Source organism: Eumetopias jubatus, unplaced genomic scaffold (genome assembly GCF_037043125.1).
Source record: "Eumetopias jubatus isolate StellerSeaLion01/CBP00866 unplaced genomic scaffold, mEumJub1_p1.0 scaffold_2, whole genome shotgun sequence".
Lineage (NCBI taxonomy): Eukaryota > Metazoa > Chordata > Mammalia > Carnivora > Otariidae > Eumetopias > Eumetopias jubatus.
The window spans coordinates 153,212,637-153,233,407 of NW_028274808.1; the positions used below are offsets into that span (position 1 = coordinate 153,212,637).

A 20,771-nucleotide genomic window follows, 5' to 3' on the forward strand; every position below is an offset into this window, starting at 1 on the left:
AATTATTTTCTGGTGATTACACAAATCATAACCATCTGTGGGAGAGGATATTGAAAACTACAAAAATAGGGTATTTTATCATAATGCCTGACTTCTTTTTTTATGGATGCTTCTTTTGAGAGAAACAGTAAGCTATTTTATGAAAAGAGTAAAAAGTAACAGTGTTAACAATACAACAAAGATATTCTATTTTATGGAAGAAGACACATGGATGGATGTCACATGGATACACAAAAAACTTATTGGTCACTGGGTACTAAATAGTAAAGTGTTCACACTACTTGTGCCCTATTGTTTTCTTAAGATGACTAATAGAGATGGTGAGGAATTTTCTTTAAAATACTGTACTATGGATAGTCAGATCTTCCAATCCCTTGTTCATAATATGTTTCATTACTAATTACTTGCTATATATAGTATGTTGTTTTAGAAATTAAATCATGATTCCTACTGTATAAATATAAAACTGACAGAGTAGAATTTTTATAGATGCCTGGGTTTGACTCCTGGGTTCAATGTGTAATACTTAATCTGACCTTTATGAAGTTAAAGAATCTCTCAATGGCTCAAATTTTTTATTCACAAAATTACAATAATAATACTACCTGCTTCATGGGATTCAGGAAATTAATGAAATTAGTAATCCATATCATGTGCTTTGAATAGAGCCAGGAACAAATGTTAATTGTAAATATTAAATGTTCATACCATGTCCACTCAAAAAGTATGTATCTATTAGAATATTCAGAAGAATATTATGATTGATTTTCTATGGTAATTGGGAGAGAGGGGGTCATGTGGGTAATTTTCAGTTTGAATGTATGATTTAAAGATAAATGTTAACTATTATATTATTATTACTAACTAGCAAGAGCTTGCTATAAAAACTTGTGACATTCAAAAAATGCTAAATGTTTTCTCTCTGAACAAGATAAAGCAGCTACACTCCCATCTTTCCAAATGAGAATAAAAGCCAAGAAAAACAAAGAGCAGTCAGTCCTGGAACTTAAAGGAGCAATCTTAGGAGAGCTGGGCCAGTGAGCAATCTTTGGAGGGCAGAGGGTGCTAGGAATGGGGGTTGGGTGGGGAGGTATGAAGTTTAAAGAACTGAACCCTGGTCATAGCTGCTTAGACCCATCCTAGTTCCAGAGACTTTCCCTTGCCTTGAGCAACAGGCTCCATGGAGGAAACGTCATTCAAGTCAAGGATCATTATCACTGGACCTACCATCAGCTACACTGAACCTGAAAGAGGTTGTTCAGATCACAACAGTATCAAGTCTCTATTTAATGTCCTCTAAGTACTAAGAATATCATTCTATGAGCCAATGTAGAAGTAGAATTCAAACAAACTCTGTCTCCCTTTTCTTTCAGGCTGACTGAGAGACTATCAGGACTAGATGACCAAGAACCTATTGTAAAAAACTACCAGATCACGCTACTTTCTGGAAAAATTATTCTCAACATATGAATTATATACCACAAGGGGCCTGTAGGATTGTGCTAAATTATTTCAAATGATAAATGTTGGCTTTTAAACAATGACTTATATTTGTAAAGTATGTTATAATTTACAAAGCCTTCATACTTATTCTTAATAATATTGAATAAAAAGTATATTTTACCATTAAGTTTAGGATTTAACTCCAATTAAATCCAACCTAATTTCAAGTATTACTATATAGTAGTATGCCTAACGCTAGAAATACAATGATGATGACCAGTAAGTCTGAATGAAAAAGTGATAGGATCCTTGTAAAATGAAATGAGACAATGCATATAAAATACTTTTTCCTGTGTCTGACACAAGATACATACTTAATAAATGGGAATGATATTTACCATTAATATGAACAAGCTCTATCTTGTAGGTGTTCACAGTGTACTTTAAACACAGTAAAAAAAATGTTTGGCATTTATAAGTGTAGAAAAAGCGTGTTTATTTAACATGTACCAAAGTAATCTGTTATATGCAAGTTTCATTTTTATTCCCTTGAGTTAAGGGTGGATAAAACTAGGAAATTATGTTCTACCATATAATGTCTGCACTCAAGATAAGTTAGAAAAATAACACCATAGAATACTAAAAAACAGGCCTGGAGACTCCTCAATAAGAATGCCAGATGTCTTGTTCTTATTTTATTTTCATCAATTTCAAATGTTTTTACATTCCACTAGATAGTATGATGTGCTAGTGTCTCTAATTTGTGATGCTAAATCTTTGGCTATAGCCTATTTTTAATATAGATGCACCAGGCAGGACCATCTGTTTATTTTGAACTTTAAAAAATATTTTCAATGTGGATTTGCTGAATGTAACTCAATTTGCACATAAAACTTAATGCTTGGCATTATTCTACTTCATTGATTATGTGCCAATTGAACCATATTTATATTACTCAGTTTATTATAGCAAATAAAAAAAGACCTAAAAAATAAATGTAATTTTTCAAGTGTGCCCAAATATTTTAGCTTTTTTTTCAGAGTATTTGTAACTGTCAACAAATTAGCAAATGCATAAATTAGTATTTAGCATTAGACTTCTAATTAAATATAAGATCTTACCTAAAGAAAAATTATACAAAATAAATACAAACTGTTTTCCCCAGCATTACTACTAGTGGTTTACTACATTGGGAGGTGGAGAGTATTGGTAACTGTCCAACTGTTTATACAGAACATTATAAATACCATTTTTAGTAATATAAATGGAGGACATTCTTCAGAAGAGAACTTTTTTTTTCTGGGTTATTGACAGGAATTTATCTAACTTGAATTGCCAGTGATGTTATAAAGGATTCCTAGGTTGGGTTCTATAATTGCTAAGGCCGTCACAAAATTGTGCAGGAAAACAATGAAGCAAAACAACACCAATAACAAAACAATACAGTCTCAACTCAAGGGCATGCCTCAGTTGATGTATTTGAGTCTCAAATAATATATACTTCTGCTTAGGATTCTGATTCAGCTTCCAACACAAACTCCCACCCAACCACCTTCTTTGAGTCAGTCTGCTTGTAATGTAGACATAACTCTGGGGGTAAGGGGTTTTGCGTTTGAGTAGTTAGGAGGAAAATAAAGGTCAGGAAGAAAGAATAGTTGGTGAGAACACATGACCTTCAGAACTACAACTCTTAATGAGTTCTGCTAAGAACTCCAATGTGCTTATTTACAAATCTGCTACAAAACTACCAAAGTAGTTTTTCATTTCCAATTATAATATAAAAAAATGGGGAAATATGTCTCAAAAGCATGTAGAGCATATTTGCATAAAAATATATAATCAATCCCATTAAATTAACTAGAAAATTATAACAAACTTGTTTTAATAATGAAAGGTTTAAAAATAATATTGTTTCTAGATGAAGCTATTTTTTTAAGTCCTGATTAATGAGACATATGGCAAGAAAAATTACTATAATGGCAAATGCTGATTCAGGATCTTATTTTTATTGAGTAGTTTATAGTGAGGGCTGTGGCTATTTTTCTATTTATAGTGGCAGCTCTGGTTAATTACCTTGTAATGTATTGTGACATTAATGCACTACTAAACTATTGGAATTTACACCCCTATTCAGTAATAAAATCTGTAAATTGAAGAATGCATATAAAGCTATCACAGGCATAAATTCTGTAACCAAATGCTATGTATGATCACATTAGATTTAAAGAATAGAATCTCTCAAATTTGCTCATCAGTGGCTAAGCTCTACAGAATTTATATTTTTATTTTTTTATTTTTTTTAAGATTTTATTTATTTATTTTGACACAGAGAGAGAGACAGCAAGCAAGAGAGGGAACACAAGCAGGGGGAGTGGGAGAGGCAGAAGCAGGCTTCCTGCTGAGCAGGGAGCCCGACGCGGGGCTGGATCCCAGGACCCTGGGATCATGACCTGAGCCGAAGGCAGACACTTAACGACTCAGCCACTCAGGCGCCCCTCTACAGAATTTATAAACTGCTGCTACTTTGAAATGCAGATCACAATATTTTATTCAAGGCTATTTGGTAACCTGCTACTACATTTTCCATATGGTTACTAAGATCATGTTGGTCAGAATTAAAATGCACAATACTAAATAAGAAACATTATGACAAACAAATGCATCAATGTCATATTTTTTCCTTAAAAAAATGAAAGAGAAGTGAAAGAAATCAAGACAATTGAAAGGAGGGAGAATAGTGGCATGTGGATTAAAATCATGATTCATAGGTGATATAGAACTTGAGGGGGGAAAAAAGAAAATGTGATAAATAATGTAATTTTTTGAGATATGCTTACTTAATTATTTTTCAGAATAGAGTTTTACAACACAATTCCAAAGTTACCAATAATTAGTTCACTATCTCAAATATGCAAAGCACAATCACTATATATATATATATATATATATATATATATATACATATATATATAGGTGTGTATAAAAGTACCAACTAATCCAAAATATTTCAGATGAGAACAGAATAAAATGGCAAAATATCTGAAGCAATCTGATATGTTACTGTATGTTAAACAGTTAATATTTCTATCAATAAGTTCCCTGTGCTAATATTGATAACTATATTGATACATTTTAAACATTGTCATTTTGTATTGTTACCTTGATGAATGTCAGAAAATTAAATATGATATTCCTATAAAAATACAGGTCTATAAAATACATAAGGAATTAATATGTGAAGCAATAATTCCTAAAACATTAACATGCATGTAGACCAGTAGAAATTGGTATAGAAAGGGAAAGTAAGAGAATATATGCAGAGAGAGAATATAGAGAGACAGTAATATCTTGATAAATGTTTCATATTCTCAATATGTATATAATTATAGTAGAAAAATAGAAAAAGGAAAGCTAAATTGGTTAGCTAATGTTAATTTTTAGGGAGTTCAAAGGATATTGTTCTATATCTCACAAAAAAAATCGCAATTATTGGAGCTAGAATTCCATTTTATTTAAAGAACCTGATGTATTATTTTATAATTCATATAAAAACCTATAACATACATAAGAAATTCTGTTTATAGATATAGATTAGACATATGTAGAGTTCATCTGCATATAAGTATCAACAGCCGTATTCCGTATAATTAAAAATAGCAAATGAAGATGAGAGGTGACAGCTGAAAGTTGAAAGGAAATACTCTGTGGTTCCAGAGTAATGCTATTATTATGCCAACTCTATCCCATTTCCAATATTTATTTTTGAATGAATTTTAGATAATTTTAATAAAAAAAGCAAAAGATTTTTTTCAATGTAATGATAATTTATACAGACCTCTTTTTTTACCTTTTTAACTGTTCTCTGAATGTTGCAGAATTGTGGCACATGAGCTAGTAACTCTAACTGCAATTGTGTTAATCACGGAGCAGTTTAGGAAGAGCTCTGGGTCAATGTATACAGAGGAATGCTATGAAAACTAGAAGTTATCAAGACAATCATTCTAAGGTAGAGAGGACCATTTGAGGCCAATATCAAACAGAGATGACTGCTGGATTCTAGTAATTCATTCTTTACCAGGTCAATACCATCACTATTCTGACCAGGATGGTGCCATTTTAAAGTGGAGCTTTTAATAATGCCTACCTACCTTCTAACTCTTTAGGGTCTAGTTCATGTCACGTATTTGCCAGGAACTTGGCACTTATTATTTTACATAATTATCCTAATACACTTGCTGGGGTGATGTTATTATCCTTGATTTACAGATGGCAGAAAGAAGCTGCCTAAGGTCATTCAGGTCTGCCTGGCTTCAAAGTCCAATTTTCTTCCCTATGCCACAGCAGTGAGCCCAAAAGTACATAGGGATAGCCACATTATATCTAGGGCCTACCAGATGCCAGATTCTATTCTGTATTATCCCTAAACCTCACAAAGACGCTATGAAGTTCCTATATCTGATCTTCTGTGTACTAGTTGAGGAAACCAATGATAAAATAGGTCTGGAACTCCCAAGTTTAATTGGCTTTAAATTCCTTTATTTTATCAGTCAATTTTTGGCTCACTTCAGTTTACCCTTTTCTGCCTTGCTGTGGTAGTTTGAAATGACCCAATTCCCCTCTTATCTGTATCCATGGTCTTTTGGATTTTGGTTCCTCAATCAAGCAATAAGAGTCATTTTCTCCCTTTTTAAGTCTGGGATTGGCTATGTGACTTGGTTTGGCCAATGAGACACAGCAAACAGGACACAAGCAGAGTATTGAAAAATATTTGAGCTTTAGGACTTGTCTACCTATTGTTGGGAATCCTGTCACAATAGGAATGAGCCTGTGCGAGACTGCTGGATGATGAGAACCATGTGACCATCATCCCAGACAACATTAAGGTGACTACCAAGAACTGACTGAGTTTCCTCCCATGCAAAACCAACCAGCTTACTACCTACTAAACATTTAACTTCAGCCAAGTCAGCTTTAAACATTATAATACATTTTGAAAATAATAAGTATCTCTTTAAAAGCGGAAAGACAAATTCTGTCAATTACAGAAAAATAAATGTTACTTTTAATTTTTATTTTGTATGACTATTTTAAAAAATCTTTAACTTAAACAGATGGCATCAATTTAAGTCATAATTTTAATTTATATATTTTTAAAACTAATCATATTAACACTAAAACGACTTTAAAAAGAAAATATAAAATATCACTTTGAAATGAAATAAGTCTGTCAATATGACTTCGTTTAAATTATATTAATTTATTTTAAAAAAGGATAGTAGAAGAAGAAAATTCTAATAAAATGTAATGGTTATCTGGTAATCTTCTGAATCTAAGTTGGTTTTCAAATAGTCCTCCAGTAGTTGAATTACTACGTATCCCTATTTCTTATTTTGTTTTACAAATATTTCTCAGAACAGTATTTCATATTTTAGTTTATAAATAAAATTTCTTCTTTCTGTTATCAGATTCCTTGTACACTTATAACCCCCTCCCCACTTTTTAAACAGGCACTGCATTGTAAAATACATATTTACAACTATCTGCATTTTAATTGTCCTTCATCAAAAATAATGAATACACTTTCTTTTTCTTTAAATAGTAGTAGTAATGATAATAATAATAATAATAAACTCACCTCTAACAGGGGGTCTCTCTAGCTCAGAGTCAAGGTGAATAGGTGGAGAGATGTAGGACACCTGTCCATGATGTGCCTGCCCTGTGGACCCAAAAGTAAATGTTAAGCAGACATTGCAGTTTTGTCTTTTTATACCTTTTTGTTTGTTTTTATGATGTCATATTATCTTTCTTCACACTGAATTAACTGTCATCATATCACGTAGACAGAGCTATTCAAACACAGGAGCATTATGCATCATCCAAACATCAAACAATTAAATCAGTCCTTCTTAAAACTGCCTATTTTTTTTCATTAAATTATACATTTATTGTAGAATGACACTTTTAAAAATACAATGAAAATGACTTACAAGAAAAATAAAATGGAAGAAAAAAAGACATAAACAATGTAAGTCCACATTTTTTACTGTTAGATTAAACCAACAAGCACTCTATCAATTTGCTAAAGTGTTTCTAAACACTTATTCTCAATTTATGCACTTATTTCATTGTCCCAGACCAGTAATATGCAGTCTGCAGACTGGCATCAATGTTAAATAAACTCGGGTAGCACTTATTTAAATAACTTTATAACTTTGGTTATTTTTTTTTTACTTTTTATAATTTATTTCTATTATTTGAATAGAAAACTACTCCTTCCTGCTCAGTGTATTTTATGGAAAAACAATAACTAGCCACGATATAGAAAGTAGGTAGATGAATTCATTTTCTATTCCTTGCAAACCATTCTTTGGTTCTCAGATAGTTTGTAACATACTTTCTGTTTTATGAGTTAAGGTGCTGATGTGAAGGCCAAGGTGCTGATTGGAAAAATTGCTAGCTTACAAACAAACAAAATTCTAATGTTCAAAGTAGCTATAGTTTGTATACTGATAATTCAGTAAGCAATTAGAATTTCAAGGCAAGAAGGCATAATCACAGAGTCAGTTCAATTTCTAAAGCTACTTTTTCAAACTATTTCTAAAAAAAAAGGTTTGGGTAGAAGCAGAGGACCCACCAATTTCTTTCTACAATGGGAATATGCCGTTATATTTTACACATTTACTATAGCAATTTACAGGGTTGTTAATCTCTTTTCCTAAACAAGGAAAGTTAATGATACATAGATTATGATAACAGTTAGAGTAACCTTCCCGTTTCAAGTAATATTTGACTTGTAATAAACTCTGCTGATTCCTCTTATGAGGCACATTTCAAATAATTAATATGGCTCCCTGTTGATAGTACTCGTTGTTGCTCCCAGCCTTTTTCTAGCTAACAGCAGACACAGTGGAGACATGGGAATATACAGAGCCCCTCATAATGGTAACTAAGAATATTGTGCATTCACTGGCCATGTTTCAGTGGAATACTAAAAGCACTGTTATGAAAGAAGTAACACAGTCACTGTGCCCTTGTAGCAGTCCATGTGTAATGCAACTTATTAAAAACTTTAGGCTATCTTAATTATGAAAACACCTGATGCTTACCTATGTAGCATACTTGATTGCAAAATCACTTTTTATTTTTAAGGTCCTGTGTCATTACAAATGAATTGGTTTGAAACTCTATCGATTATGTAAATGAAAATAATAATCTTTGACTTTATATTGGTTCCGAATAATCCCAGCATATAAAATAATATTGATTTTGTGTCTAATCAAGGAACAGGACTTTTGCCACATATAATAACTAACATGCATTCAGACATACATCATCTCCATTTATGCAACCATGTCACTACGGGGATTTAAAGGTAGGTGTTATGTCAACATATTCATATTTTTAAATCAAAGAAACAAGCAGAGGAGACCGAGCAACTTGTTCAAACACATGCAGCTAGTAAATAGCAAGGCCAGGGGCATTTTGACTCCAAATGTGAAGTGTTTTCAAGTATATCAGAGTATTATTCTCAAAGAAGGTCTCCGCATACTAAACCTGGGGGAAAAAAAGTGTATAGATTTTAGTGATTAAACTCTGACAAGTAACTGCTTGTGAAACTGTCACCCTTACATTTAGTTTGAAGTAAAAAGTCCTCTCAAATGTCACATTTGCCTCTGTTCTTGGGATAAGCACATAACTTCAAGAGTGCTCAACAGAATACTTTAGGTAGCACGAGATCACAGTGTGTATGTCCCTAAGGGGGACTGGAGATATCAAAGAGGCAGCAGAATGGGATGAAGGTATTGACAGTCAAGTCCTGAACTTGGTTTGTCAAAATGTCCATTCCTTCTCCAATGAGAACTCAAGCAAACTGCCGGATGAGGTGTGGCAGGGAGAGCTACAGTGACAGGAATTGACAGAGACTCTCAGTCTTAGAGGAATGTCAGAAATGCAGTGATAGATTTCAGTTCGGTGACTGAGATTTCCGATCCACAGAATAGAAACTAGAAATCATGGAGGCTGCTGTTGATTAACTACATTAATCAAATACATAAAAAAAAATTCTGCTTCACTTTAGATCAGTGGTACTCACACATTTGCCTCCACAAAATCACATAAGAGGTAATAAAATCTATTCTAATCTGCGGTTAACTAAGGCAATGAATCTCAGGGAGATAAATGCTCTTCATCAGGGAGAGCATTATAGAACATGGAGAATTATAGTTTGAAAAAAAAAAACAATGACTATCAAATATCCACCCCCTCATTAAGAATTACTGCAAGATAATGGTAATAATAACAAAGTGTGTCTAAAACCATAAATAACTTCCATGTATAATTCTTCTAGACATTATGGTGAATAATATTCAACCAAAAATGTGATCGGTTCAAAAAGAGCTTAGGAGGATAAAAAGTATGGCAAATGTATACTGTTTTTATTTTACTTTTTATTTTTAAATTTTTATATTTTTTTAAAGATTCCCAAGAGAGAAAGGAGGGGAGGGGCAGGGAGAGAGGGAGAGAATCTCCAGCAGACTCCCTGCTGAGCTCAAAGCCTGAGGCAGGGCTCTATCTCAGGAACCTGAGATCATGACCTAAGCCAAAAACAAGAGAGGGATGCTCAATGGACTGAACCACCAAACACATACTGTTTTCAAAGATTTGACTAGAATACTTTTAGACAGGGAGCATACCTGCTCTCTCATTTATCACTGTCTTTGCCACCATGCTCTCCTGTCTTACACTAGACTTTCCTGGTCCTTATAACAGAAGCTTTATATATCCAAGTGTGAGATGTGCTGCTCCAATTTTTCCCTTCCTTTTCCAAATTAAAAAGATACAGATTTGTTTATTTATTTCTGCCAAATTTTACTTTCCTTTTTTTCCCCTGGATTTTAAAGCCAAAAAATCATACTGAGATTTTGATTAGAATTGCATTAATTCTTTAAATTAATTTGGAGGATAAACATTTAAAATATTTTGTCTTCATTTTCTTTTAAATGGATCTCCACTTGTTTGAACTGTCATTAAACAAGTTAAATATTTTTTGAAATTGTTTATATTTTGGTTTAAGAATATTTCATTGTTTAAGTATTCTATTTTCCCCATTTAGATGAAATATTAAGATTTTCTTAATAACTTTCACTGAACTTTTTTGATGGCTGTTGTTGGAATTATTAGTTAGTGACTTTGACCTTCTCAGCTCCTTAGAGCTAGATACACTGACTGATACTAAAGTTTAGTTATTTTCTGTGATCTTTGTTTCTTATATGAAATATATTCCCAAATTAAGTTTCACCTATATACTCTTTTAATTATTTTGTGCTATATAATTTAAATTTTAAAAATTGATTTTATAGGACATGAAATTTAGATGACAGAGTTTCCTGGTGATGCTATTCACCTGTTAATTTACCTTAATTTCCTACAAAGTATTCACCAAAGGAATAAACAATACTGGATGATAGGTTCCATAAAAGAATTAAAAGGGAGAGAGAGAAAGAAAAAAAAAAAAACAACTCATGGTTTATTGCTAAGGAGTCAAGGAAAACAATGGCAGTAGAAAAATAGTTGGGTAGCTTACGAGATTTCATTCATTTTAGGTCTAGGTAAAATGATAAATTTGTGTGAAGATGTCATATATACACACACATATGTGTGTATATATGTACATTTATGCGATAAATCTATATTGATATATAATTTACATACAGACAATTCCCCCATTTAAAGTATACAGTGGTTTTCAGTATATTCACAGAGTTGTGCAACCACCACCATAATCAGTTTGAGACCATTTTCATTGCTACAAAAAGAAATCCCAAGCCTCTTATCAGTCACTCCTCATTTCCTCCCAACTCATCCCTATCTTAAGCAACCACTCATTAACTCTCCATCTCTATATATCTGCCTATTCTGAACATTTCATATAAATGAATTACACAAATATGTGGTCTTTTGTGATCAGCTTTTTTCATTCAATATTGTTTTCAAGGCTCACCCATGTGGTAGCATAAATCGGCACTTCATTCCTTTTTGTTGTCAAATAATATTCCATCGTATAGACATACTACATTTTATTCAATCATTCATCAGTTCATGGACATTTGAAATCATTTTCACTTTTCCATTATTATGAATAATGCTCTTATGAACCTCTGTGCACAAATTTTTGTGTGGACATGTTTGCATTTTTCTTGAATACATATACCTAAGACTGGAATTGGTGGGTCATATAGTAAATCTATGTGTAAATTTTTGAAGTCTGATTTCCAAAGAGGCTGTACCCTTTTACTTCTCATGAGTAGTGCATAAGGGTTCCAATATCACGGAAATGTTTTTCAGGGTTTTTTTCTTTTTATTTACTGGTTTATTTTTTTATAGGTGGTAGTGTAGTTAAGTCAGAGCTGATTGAAATACTTAATATTAAGATAACTGTAAAACCTGGGAAGGGACCAATCTCCCCCAGTGGATATAGATAAAACAGGATTTGAATCAGAAGTTGTATAGTTCATCCACATTGTGAAAGTAACAAAAAAAAAAATGACCCAGCCAAAAAAAAAAAAAAAAAAGCAGCTCACACTGTAAAATGAAAATATGTGGACTCTCCAGTGTCAGGTATGCCAAAGATGTAGAAATTTTAAGGGTGGGGGTAGTGGTCAACAGAACTCAGCACCACAGCAAAAACCCAAAGACTGTTATGCATTCTGGAAAAGCCATTATTTTTTTTATCTTCCATCTCTTTTTCGACTTTCATCTAATTTCTATTTTATTGAAGAATCCTGCACAATTTCTATTAAAGGTCAAATACAGGAAAGACTTGACTAGAATTAGGTACAAGAAAAATATTTTTTTTCGTTCTACTGAAAATACTTTACTTGCACAACAGAGCACAGAAATACATTCTGTAGAAACACAGAATTTGGAGGGAGAAAGACATTTGATAGGGTATAGTCCCCAACCTACATTTTAGAATGAGGAAACACATTTTGAGAAATTGGTGACTTTCAAAAGTCAAATCAAGGTGGTAGTTGTCAAGCTGAGTATCAGTGGACAGTAAGAAAGGGGATGCTTTACAGCTAGCCTGCAAAACTAACACACCCTCATTCTCAATTCTGAAGCCTTCTTTCATAGGCCATAATTTTCAAGGTGTGTGGGACATAATCTTTCAGGTGTGTTGAGAGGTTCAAAAGCTTGAGAACTATTTATTTATGAAATACATACATTTTTCCCCCATAAGGCTATGCCTAAAAACTAAAGGCAGTTTGTCGTAACAGATAAGATCATGCCCTCGGAACAAAACTATCTGTGTTGATATCTGGACTCCGCCACTTTTTAACCATATAACCATTAGTCATATAACTAATTAGCCAGTAAACATCAAGTTGTTTAATTTCTATGTGCTTCAGTTTCCTCATTTGTATAATGGGGATTATAATAACACTTACCTCATAGGGGTGCATTGAAGGTTAAATGAACTTACGCCATGTGTAGTAATTACAACAGTACTTTTTGGTACATAGTAAAGTACTTAGAATTTTTAGCTATTATAATTATTATTGCAAATTTATTATTTAATTCATTAATTCATCAACCAATATTGGTTGAGTACCTAATACATGACAAGTACCTTTCTAGCAACTTGCATATATCACACAACAAAATAAGTGATAATGCACAATCTTATGTAAGGGGAGACAGACTGTAAGCAATTAACAAAATCAATAGGTCAATAATATTTCATGTACAAGATGAGAAAGGGCAATGAAAACAAATTAGAACAGGCTAAAGGGGATCTGGAGTGGAAGAGGCAGGTTGCAATTTTAAACAGGATGATCAGGAAAGGCCTAATATTTCCATGAACAGCATTTGAAGAGTTCAAGAGAAGACAAGAGATAATATCTGACTTTGACAGGAAACTAAAAAGATAAAAGTACAGATAAGGGCCCAAATCTACTTTTAATACTTAAGAATGAAAGAACACAATGTGCTGTATCAGATACTTCTTCCTCATGCATTTACTTCAAATTTTACATATTCATAGACATATTAATGCCATCACCAATGACCAATGAGTAAAAGAAGACATAAATAAAATATGGAGATAACTGGGAAAGGAACACAACTTTCTTCCTAAAGCAAAAACACATTTACTACCATAAAGTCCCCATTGGTTTCTCCAGTTACACCATCTTTCAGCTCAAATTTCTCTCATTTTCTATATAGTGTTGTAAACAAGTTTAAGAGTTTATGGCCCTCTAGGCAGATCTCATGCCTTTCTTTTGTTTGTTTGCTTTAAACTTTTAACTGCTGATCTTGATATTTCCTCTGGAGGTATGATATTTCTCCTCCTTAAAAACAACAAAATAGGTCTCACATTTTGGCTTTTGGGGTTTTGAATAATTTTATCATTTTCCTTTTTCAACCTTTAGGATGATAGCAAGTTACATCTCTGAACCTGACTGTCCTACTACAATAATGATTTCATGTGGAATGTGGGAACCTATACTAAACATTTAAGAATGGCATATGGAATTTTTCTAAGTTTCAAATATTCTGAAAGTAGCTAAGCCTCCTTCCTCAGAGGAAAAAAAAATAAAGTTTAATTTCTTGTTGAAAATAATCTCAGCTACTGATAAAAAATATCAGAGGTCAATATGTTGTTTGTGTTGATGGAAAATTGGGTGTGCCTAGCATTATAACAGCTTTCTTTTTTGTCTTCAAATCCCAGTCTGACTATAACCATCTGGCATTTATAAAGTCAGCTTTCAGGTAAAGATGTAAACACCACTCAAAAGTAATCATCAAAGAAAAGAGCTGTAAAGTTGCCAATTTGATACTTATCTTTTCCCTCTGGCTTCCTTTTCCCCCTTCATCTTATTACTCAAACTTATTTTCAGTGAATTTAGTAAAATAGGAGGTAGCAGAGAAACAAACTACATGGTTGACTTATTGAAGATACAAAGTCATTGATGGAGGCACAAAGGTCACTGACGGCCTTCTCCCCAGTGGATATTACTTGCACACAGAAAACAGACGGAATAATTTGAAGCAAAAGTAACTTTCTTGTTTGTGTGTACATGTGTGCATTTCATTCAGCAAATAATTTTTCAGTACTCACTCCCTTTAGTGGACAGTCTTAACAATACCACATAAACAAGATAAGATGCTCCCTCCAAAAGAGATTTCAGTTTAGATGCAGGATTAAACAACCATAGTGAAGTATGATATGTACTTTGACAGAGATGAGAGAGAAGAGCATGACGATACCATCTAACTGAGGTAACTGAACTGAGGGAAGAACAGTACCTGGAGAATACAAGTGGTAGTCTGGTAAAAACCAATGGCCCGTGTAGGGAAGCAGAAGGAACATTACAAGTGGATGCTTACAGATCTTATGACTTAGAGGGATAGGAGACAGGGAACCACAGGTGGAAGGCAGGCAAAGAAAAAGATGATTAAAAATTAATAAAAAGTTTCAGAAATGTACCCCCCAAAGGGCACCTGGGTAGCCCAGTTGGTTAAGTGCAGACTCTTGGTTTTGGCTCAGTTCATGATCACAGCCTTATGAGACTGAGCCCCACATCAGGCTCTGAGCTCAGTGTGGAGTCTGCTTGAGAGTCTCTCTACCTCTCCCTTTGCTCCTCCCACTCATTCTCTCTCTCTCAAATAAATAAGTAAATCCAAAAAAAAAAAAAAAAATATGTACCCCCACAAAAGAATAAATAATACATGCCTATTACCCAGCTTTAACAACAGTCATTTCAGGGCCTATATTGTCTCATCTCTCTCCTTCAATGTTCTCTTCCTCATCCCAGAATGTTCTGAAGCAAATCCCAGACAATATAATTTCACTTGTACATTATTTGAGTATGTATCGATAAATTATAAGGGCTTTTAAAAAAAACTGTAATATCATTATGATACCTAAATATTAAGAAGCTATATTATGAAAAATCAATTTAATGTCAAATTCAGAAAAGCAACTGTCTACAAGAAATAAACAAGTCTGAAAGAGATGAATTCTGTTAGCCTGCAAAACATCCCATTGGCCCTACTGTTGAAATTGTGTTGGACTGAGGAATGCTTTATACTTATGATGAATTTCACGTGCTCACAAATATAAAGGGGAGTGTATTTTATAAAACCATACAAATACATTTCTCTGTTTCACAAGCGTGAAAAAATGATTTGGTAGTTAAATGACAAACATTGCCTTCTAGAAGCACCACTTCAAAAATTATTCTATGAAGTCTCAAAAACCTATTGTAGCAAGCATTACAATAATAAACTAAAAAAGAAAAAGAAATCAGGGCATTTATCTTCTCTGAATTTCTACTTTTTTATAATCCTCCAAAAATAAACAGGAATGAATACACTAAAAAATTGAAGATCATGTTAATAAAAATAGTTATTTTCTAAGAGCCTAATACTAAGAAGCACTATGTGAGGTAAATATTGTTTCCTATTTTAAAAATGTGAAATCTAAAGCTCAGTAAGGTTAAATGCATTTTCAAAGGTTACACAATACTGTGTGTGGGAATCAGGTTTCAAATCCAGAGACCATGTTCCTACTCTATAGCTCACTGCCTTCACATCCTATAAATATACCAACGGGGGTGGAGAGAGAAGGCAAATATACTATAATTTCTGAAACATTAGAAATTCTTAGTTCCTTATTTTCAGAATACCTAAAATTAAGTGTTTAATTACTAAAGGACTAAATCACAGAATAATCAGGATTATAAAATTACTTTTCTCAGACGATGAGTAAAACATTACATTCTCCTTAACAGGAGGGTAAGTATATTAGCCCTTTCCTGGCTTTTTTTTTTCTTTTTTTTTTTTTAATGAATGCCTTAAAAAAGGGTTAGGATTCAGTAATACAGACCTCTCTGAACCACTGTGATTTCCAAAAGCTGGAAAAAAGGTTTAAAGCAGACTTCAATCCTCTTCCCTCTAAAATACACACAGACATCTTTCCTATTATTTCCTATTATTTATCACCATTGTACTGAGCTCATGTTTGCATACAGTAGAGTAAGAAGAAAATTCTTTTACTATCCAAGCACTTAATATTCAAGTCTATAAAATTTAGGGTATATGAGTGTTCAGGGTGGGGAGCTGTGACAAGCTAGATTAGAAAAAGTCAGATTTTGAGTAACACAGGCAAACCTAATCAGCAGAACTGTGATTTTAGCATGAACTCAGGGATCAATAATTCCAGTTGGTTAATTAATGAAGGACATAAAAAAGGCTATTTGTTTCTAAGCCTGCTTCACTGCCAGAACAATTCTGATTTAATTCTGAGTATCTGAATTAAGGTCACCTCTGATACGTTGCTTAGAGCTTGTGTTGGGTAGAATAATGGTCCCCCAAAGATGCCCACTTCCTAAATCTCAAAATCTGTGACTATGTTATCTTACGTGGCAGAAGGGATTCTGCAGATATGATTAAGTTTGAGATGGGAGATTATCCTAGCTAACTGTGTGAGTTCTTCAAAGTGGAAAAGGGAGGCAGATGATTAAGAGTGATACAATGCAAGAAAGACAAGTCAAGCCATGGATGGCTTAAAAGAAAGAGAGTGTAATAAAAAAAAAAAAAAGAAAAAGAAAAAAGAAAAAAAAAAAGAAAGAGCATGTGGACCAGAACAAAGGAATGATGGTTGCTTCTAGAAGCCTAAGCAGACAAGGATCCTTCCTAGAGTCTACAACTGATTTTAGCTTGGTGAGACCCATGTTGAAATTTGTTCTAGAAAAATGTAAGATGATAAATTTGTATTGTTTATGATTCAAAGTTTGTGGTAATTTGTTCCAATGTACAATTTAATAACTAATATTTATTTTAATTCTAAAAAACCCTGTCATTCAATGTACTAATTATTTGAATAGATATTATATGGACATGATACATATTCAACAAAATGATAGCATCTTACCCACCTAACAACTTCCCACAGGCAAAAACTCTTTCCAGTACTTTTTTTTCAGTTAAGCAACTGGTTCTTGATTTCGGCTCCAGTCATGATCTCAGGGTCGTGAGACTGAGCCCTGAATTGGGATCTGCGCTCAGTGGAGACTGCTTGAGATTCTCTCTCTCCCTCTCCCTCTGATCCTCCCCCTGACTGTGCTCTCTTTCTCTCTAAAAATAAATAAATAAAATCTTAAAAAAACAAAACAACAATAACAAAAAACCTCTATGAGGGTTGGAGGCATATGAAGTACAGTTTCTATGCCTTCTCTTTGTCCAAATGTCCAAATGTCTTGGGCATTGTAAAGACCCAGTGCATTTTTGGTGAAATTTCACATTAATGACATGAAAAGAAATTAAGAAGACTATTAAAGTTGCTATACTCCAATCACAAACAAGGCAAATAGTAAAGCTCTGGGAAATTTTCTTTCAAAACTGAAGACAAATTCACAACATAACCAATTTTGTTTAATTGAAAAATGTTACAAAGTTGATAACTACGTTAACTCTCTCAGCCGGTTTTGTTCATGGTATTTTTGAAAAGGTCTTTACCAAAGGAGATACATATCAATTCCCCAAATATAGACTTTGGTTCAGTGTATTTATGTAAAGTAGATCTCTTACAAAATACTCTTTTATCAAGCATTTAAAGAAGAGTTAATATCTATTCTACCAAACATCTACGAATGTACTTTTATTGATTTTCCCCCAATAAAATAACTGTATGTAGATGGCAATGATGTCATTATGATAAACTGCGAAAAACCTGGATAAAATGACACCATATTTCAATTAATTATTTTTAAGATACCTGAAAATAGTTGATGCTATTAAAGGAAAGACTGATTTTCTGTGTTCAGGAGAAAGGGTTAGGGTGCCTGAAAAGTGATATTAAAATTACTTCAAAGGAAAACTGGCAGGTGAAAATTTGCTTCTAGAACCACAGAAGCAAGCAGCAAGAGGAAAAATAGAGACCAGGGTATTTACAACAAAGAGGTTTGTTCCCTACAGTACAGAGCCCGGAAGCTGGCCTGCTGTGTTTATGTTTTTAAAGTTCTGCTTCAAAGACTATCCCAGCATGCTAAGAAAAACATAAAAAGTTAAACTTTCCTGTCCTCCCTGCTGTTAGATCAGAAAACATCAAGGAACACTAACTCAAAAAGAGGAATGGTAAAGCACGTTAAAGGTACCTGAAACAAGGTTCATGGATAGATAGCAACAAGATGGTAACAGTTCCCTCTACAGCCTCCACTTCCAAGGAAGGGTCTGAGATATGAAAAGTAGTAGCAGCCTGGATTTGACTGAATAAATGTTATAAATGGAGAAGTATGATGGTACAGATCTCAGAGTAAAAGCTACTCATCGTGTGTTACTCTCAAATGATGCCCATGAAGCATTTTTTCTTTTAGTTCCTAAGTCAGTAAAACTTAGAGAAAGCAAATTTACAGGAGGATTAGAATGAGACCTGTGGATACCAGTCATAGTAAATTAAATGTGCCTCAACTTATTTTGGAGAAGAGTAGAAAAATTCAAATACATTCATTATAGGTTCAGTGTTCTAATTTCTTTACATGTTTAATGATATGATGAGGCAAGATAATGAAGGATCAGAGGTTTTTTACAAGGATATATGTAAGGTTTATGAAATTAACTGTTCTTCTAAAGAAAAGAGATAGAAGACACTTATTTTCCCCACAATTAGGTCAGAATCTTTCCTTCCTTTTTATCAATCCATGAGACCCGGGAGAAAAATCTCTCAAGAAGACAGCCAAGCAGGACCTGCTAGCATGGTCAGTTAGGTGACTTGAGATCAATATGCCCCCAAATACCTGACTTCAGAAAATTCCATACAAAAGCACTGTGTGCATATGCTCACAAACATGGGGTAAGAACGACCCAAGCATAATAAGACCAGATTGGCACACAGAAAAACAAAAAGATGGATATTCTCTTAGGATGAAGACAGTAAGACTGACCACCTAATTCTTTTCAATAAACTCTAAAATATATCATTGTGTAGAATGAAACTGCCTCTAGTGAAATTTTGACAACTCCCCTCTGTGTGTTAAAATGCTGTCAGCTGAAAAATCTGAACTCTTTGTGAAAATTGTTCATTTTTGACAGATTTATTCTACTTTTATGTTTGCAGTCTTAATCACAGGAATTTGAAAAAGTTAGAATTTAGCTCAAAGAATTGGAAGCACAATTAGCATAATTTAGAGGTACTAAGCGTTTATATTATAGTTCTCTACAAAAACCAAAAATTGTCATAGAAGTGAAAATATTTATAAAGCAACAGTATTGAGTTTGATTGATTTTAAGATACTGTATATGTATCTGTATACACACACACAGCCTGTTTCTGTTTCATTCCTTTGCTCACTATTACTAAGTGGCTAAGAAGGTTAGTCTTTGCTGGACCTGACAAGGTTTAGCTGAGATAGGTTTCACTAACCCTAATCAAAGTCACATATTCCAGGACACATGAACATCAGTGGTGGAGCTGTGTTGTGTCATGGTTAAGAATACGGGTTTTAGAGACACTAGACCTGTGTGTCCTCATTGTAGTTACATCACTTACAGACTCAGCGGCCTCAGTCATATTAACCTTATAGTGTCAGTTTCTTCATCTGTAAAAAGCAAACAATAATAATCCTATTTCACAGCATTCTGGTAAGGGTTTTCCAAAAAGAAAAAAAAAAAGCCATATATATGAAGCAGAGTGCCTGCCACATAAGCACCTAAATATTGAACTACTGTCATTTTCCTTGTTTATATCATCACTACCTCACACTTGTTTCCTCTGAGGCAAACAAGACAATACCAGCACAGCTAATCAAATCTCTTTGAACACAGGGATATTTAGGTTGGTGATTAGGAGATGGTATTCGGAGATGATATGCTTAGCTGAGGATCAAAGCACTGTCTTTAGTTGGAGCAGGTTGGTTAGCCTCTTGGAGGTTCCATTTCTCCATATGTAACCTAGGAATAGGAAAAGATATTTCATAGAGCAAGGGCACAGTCAACTATAGTCCCTAGGCCCAAGTTGGCTCATGCCAATTTTGTATGACCTGTGTTCTAAAATTGTTTCTCAACCTTTAAAAGGTTAGAAGAAAAAAAGTGAGCAGAAAGAGGAGAAATGGAGGAGGTAGAGAAGGAGGAGGAGGAAGACCACCAACAGCACCAGAACTAGAGACCAGGTGTAATTTGCAAAATCTGAAATATTTACTATCTGGGCCTTTACAGAAAATGTTTGCTAATCCCTGTCTTTGAATTACTATGAATACTAAAGAAGCCCATATATGAACTATACTAAGCAGAGGACTTGGTATAATTGTAGTTATTCTCTTGCTACTAAC

General features: G+C 33.6%; 1 protein-coding gene across 20 annotated transcripts in view; it reads right to left on the reverse strand.

Moving 5' to 3' along the window:
- ADGRL3 (adhesion G protein-coupled receptor L3) overlaps positions 1-20,771 on the reverse strand; it is a 492,209-nt gene that overhangs the window by 214,635 nt on the left and 256,803 nt on the right. For all 20 annotated transcript variants that reach the window (XM_088020841.1, XM_088020848.1, XM_088020839.1 and 17 more), the window contains one exon: positions 7,079-7,159. In XM_088020841.1, the coding sequence (XP_087876967.1) occupies positions 7,079-7,159 (81 nt within the window). The remainder of the gene's footprint in view (positions 1-7,078; positions 7,160-20,771) is intronic.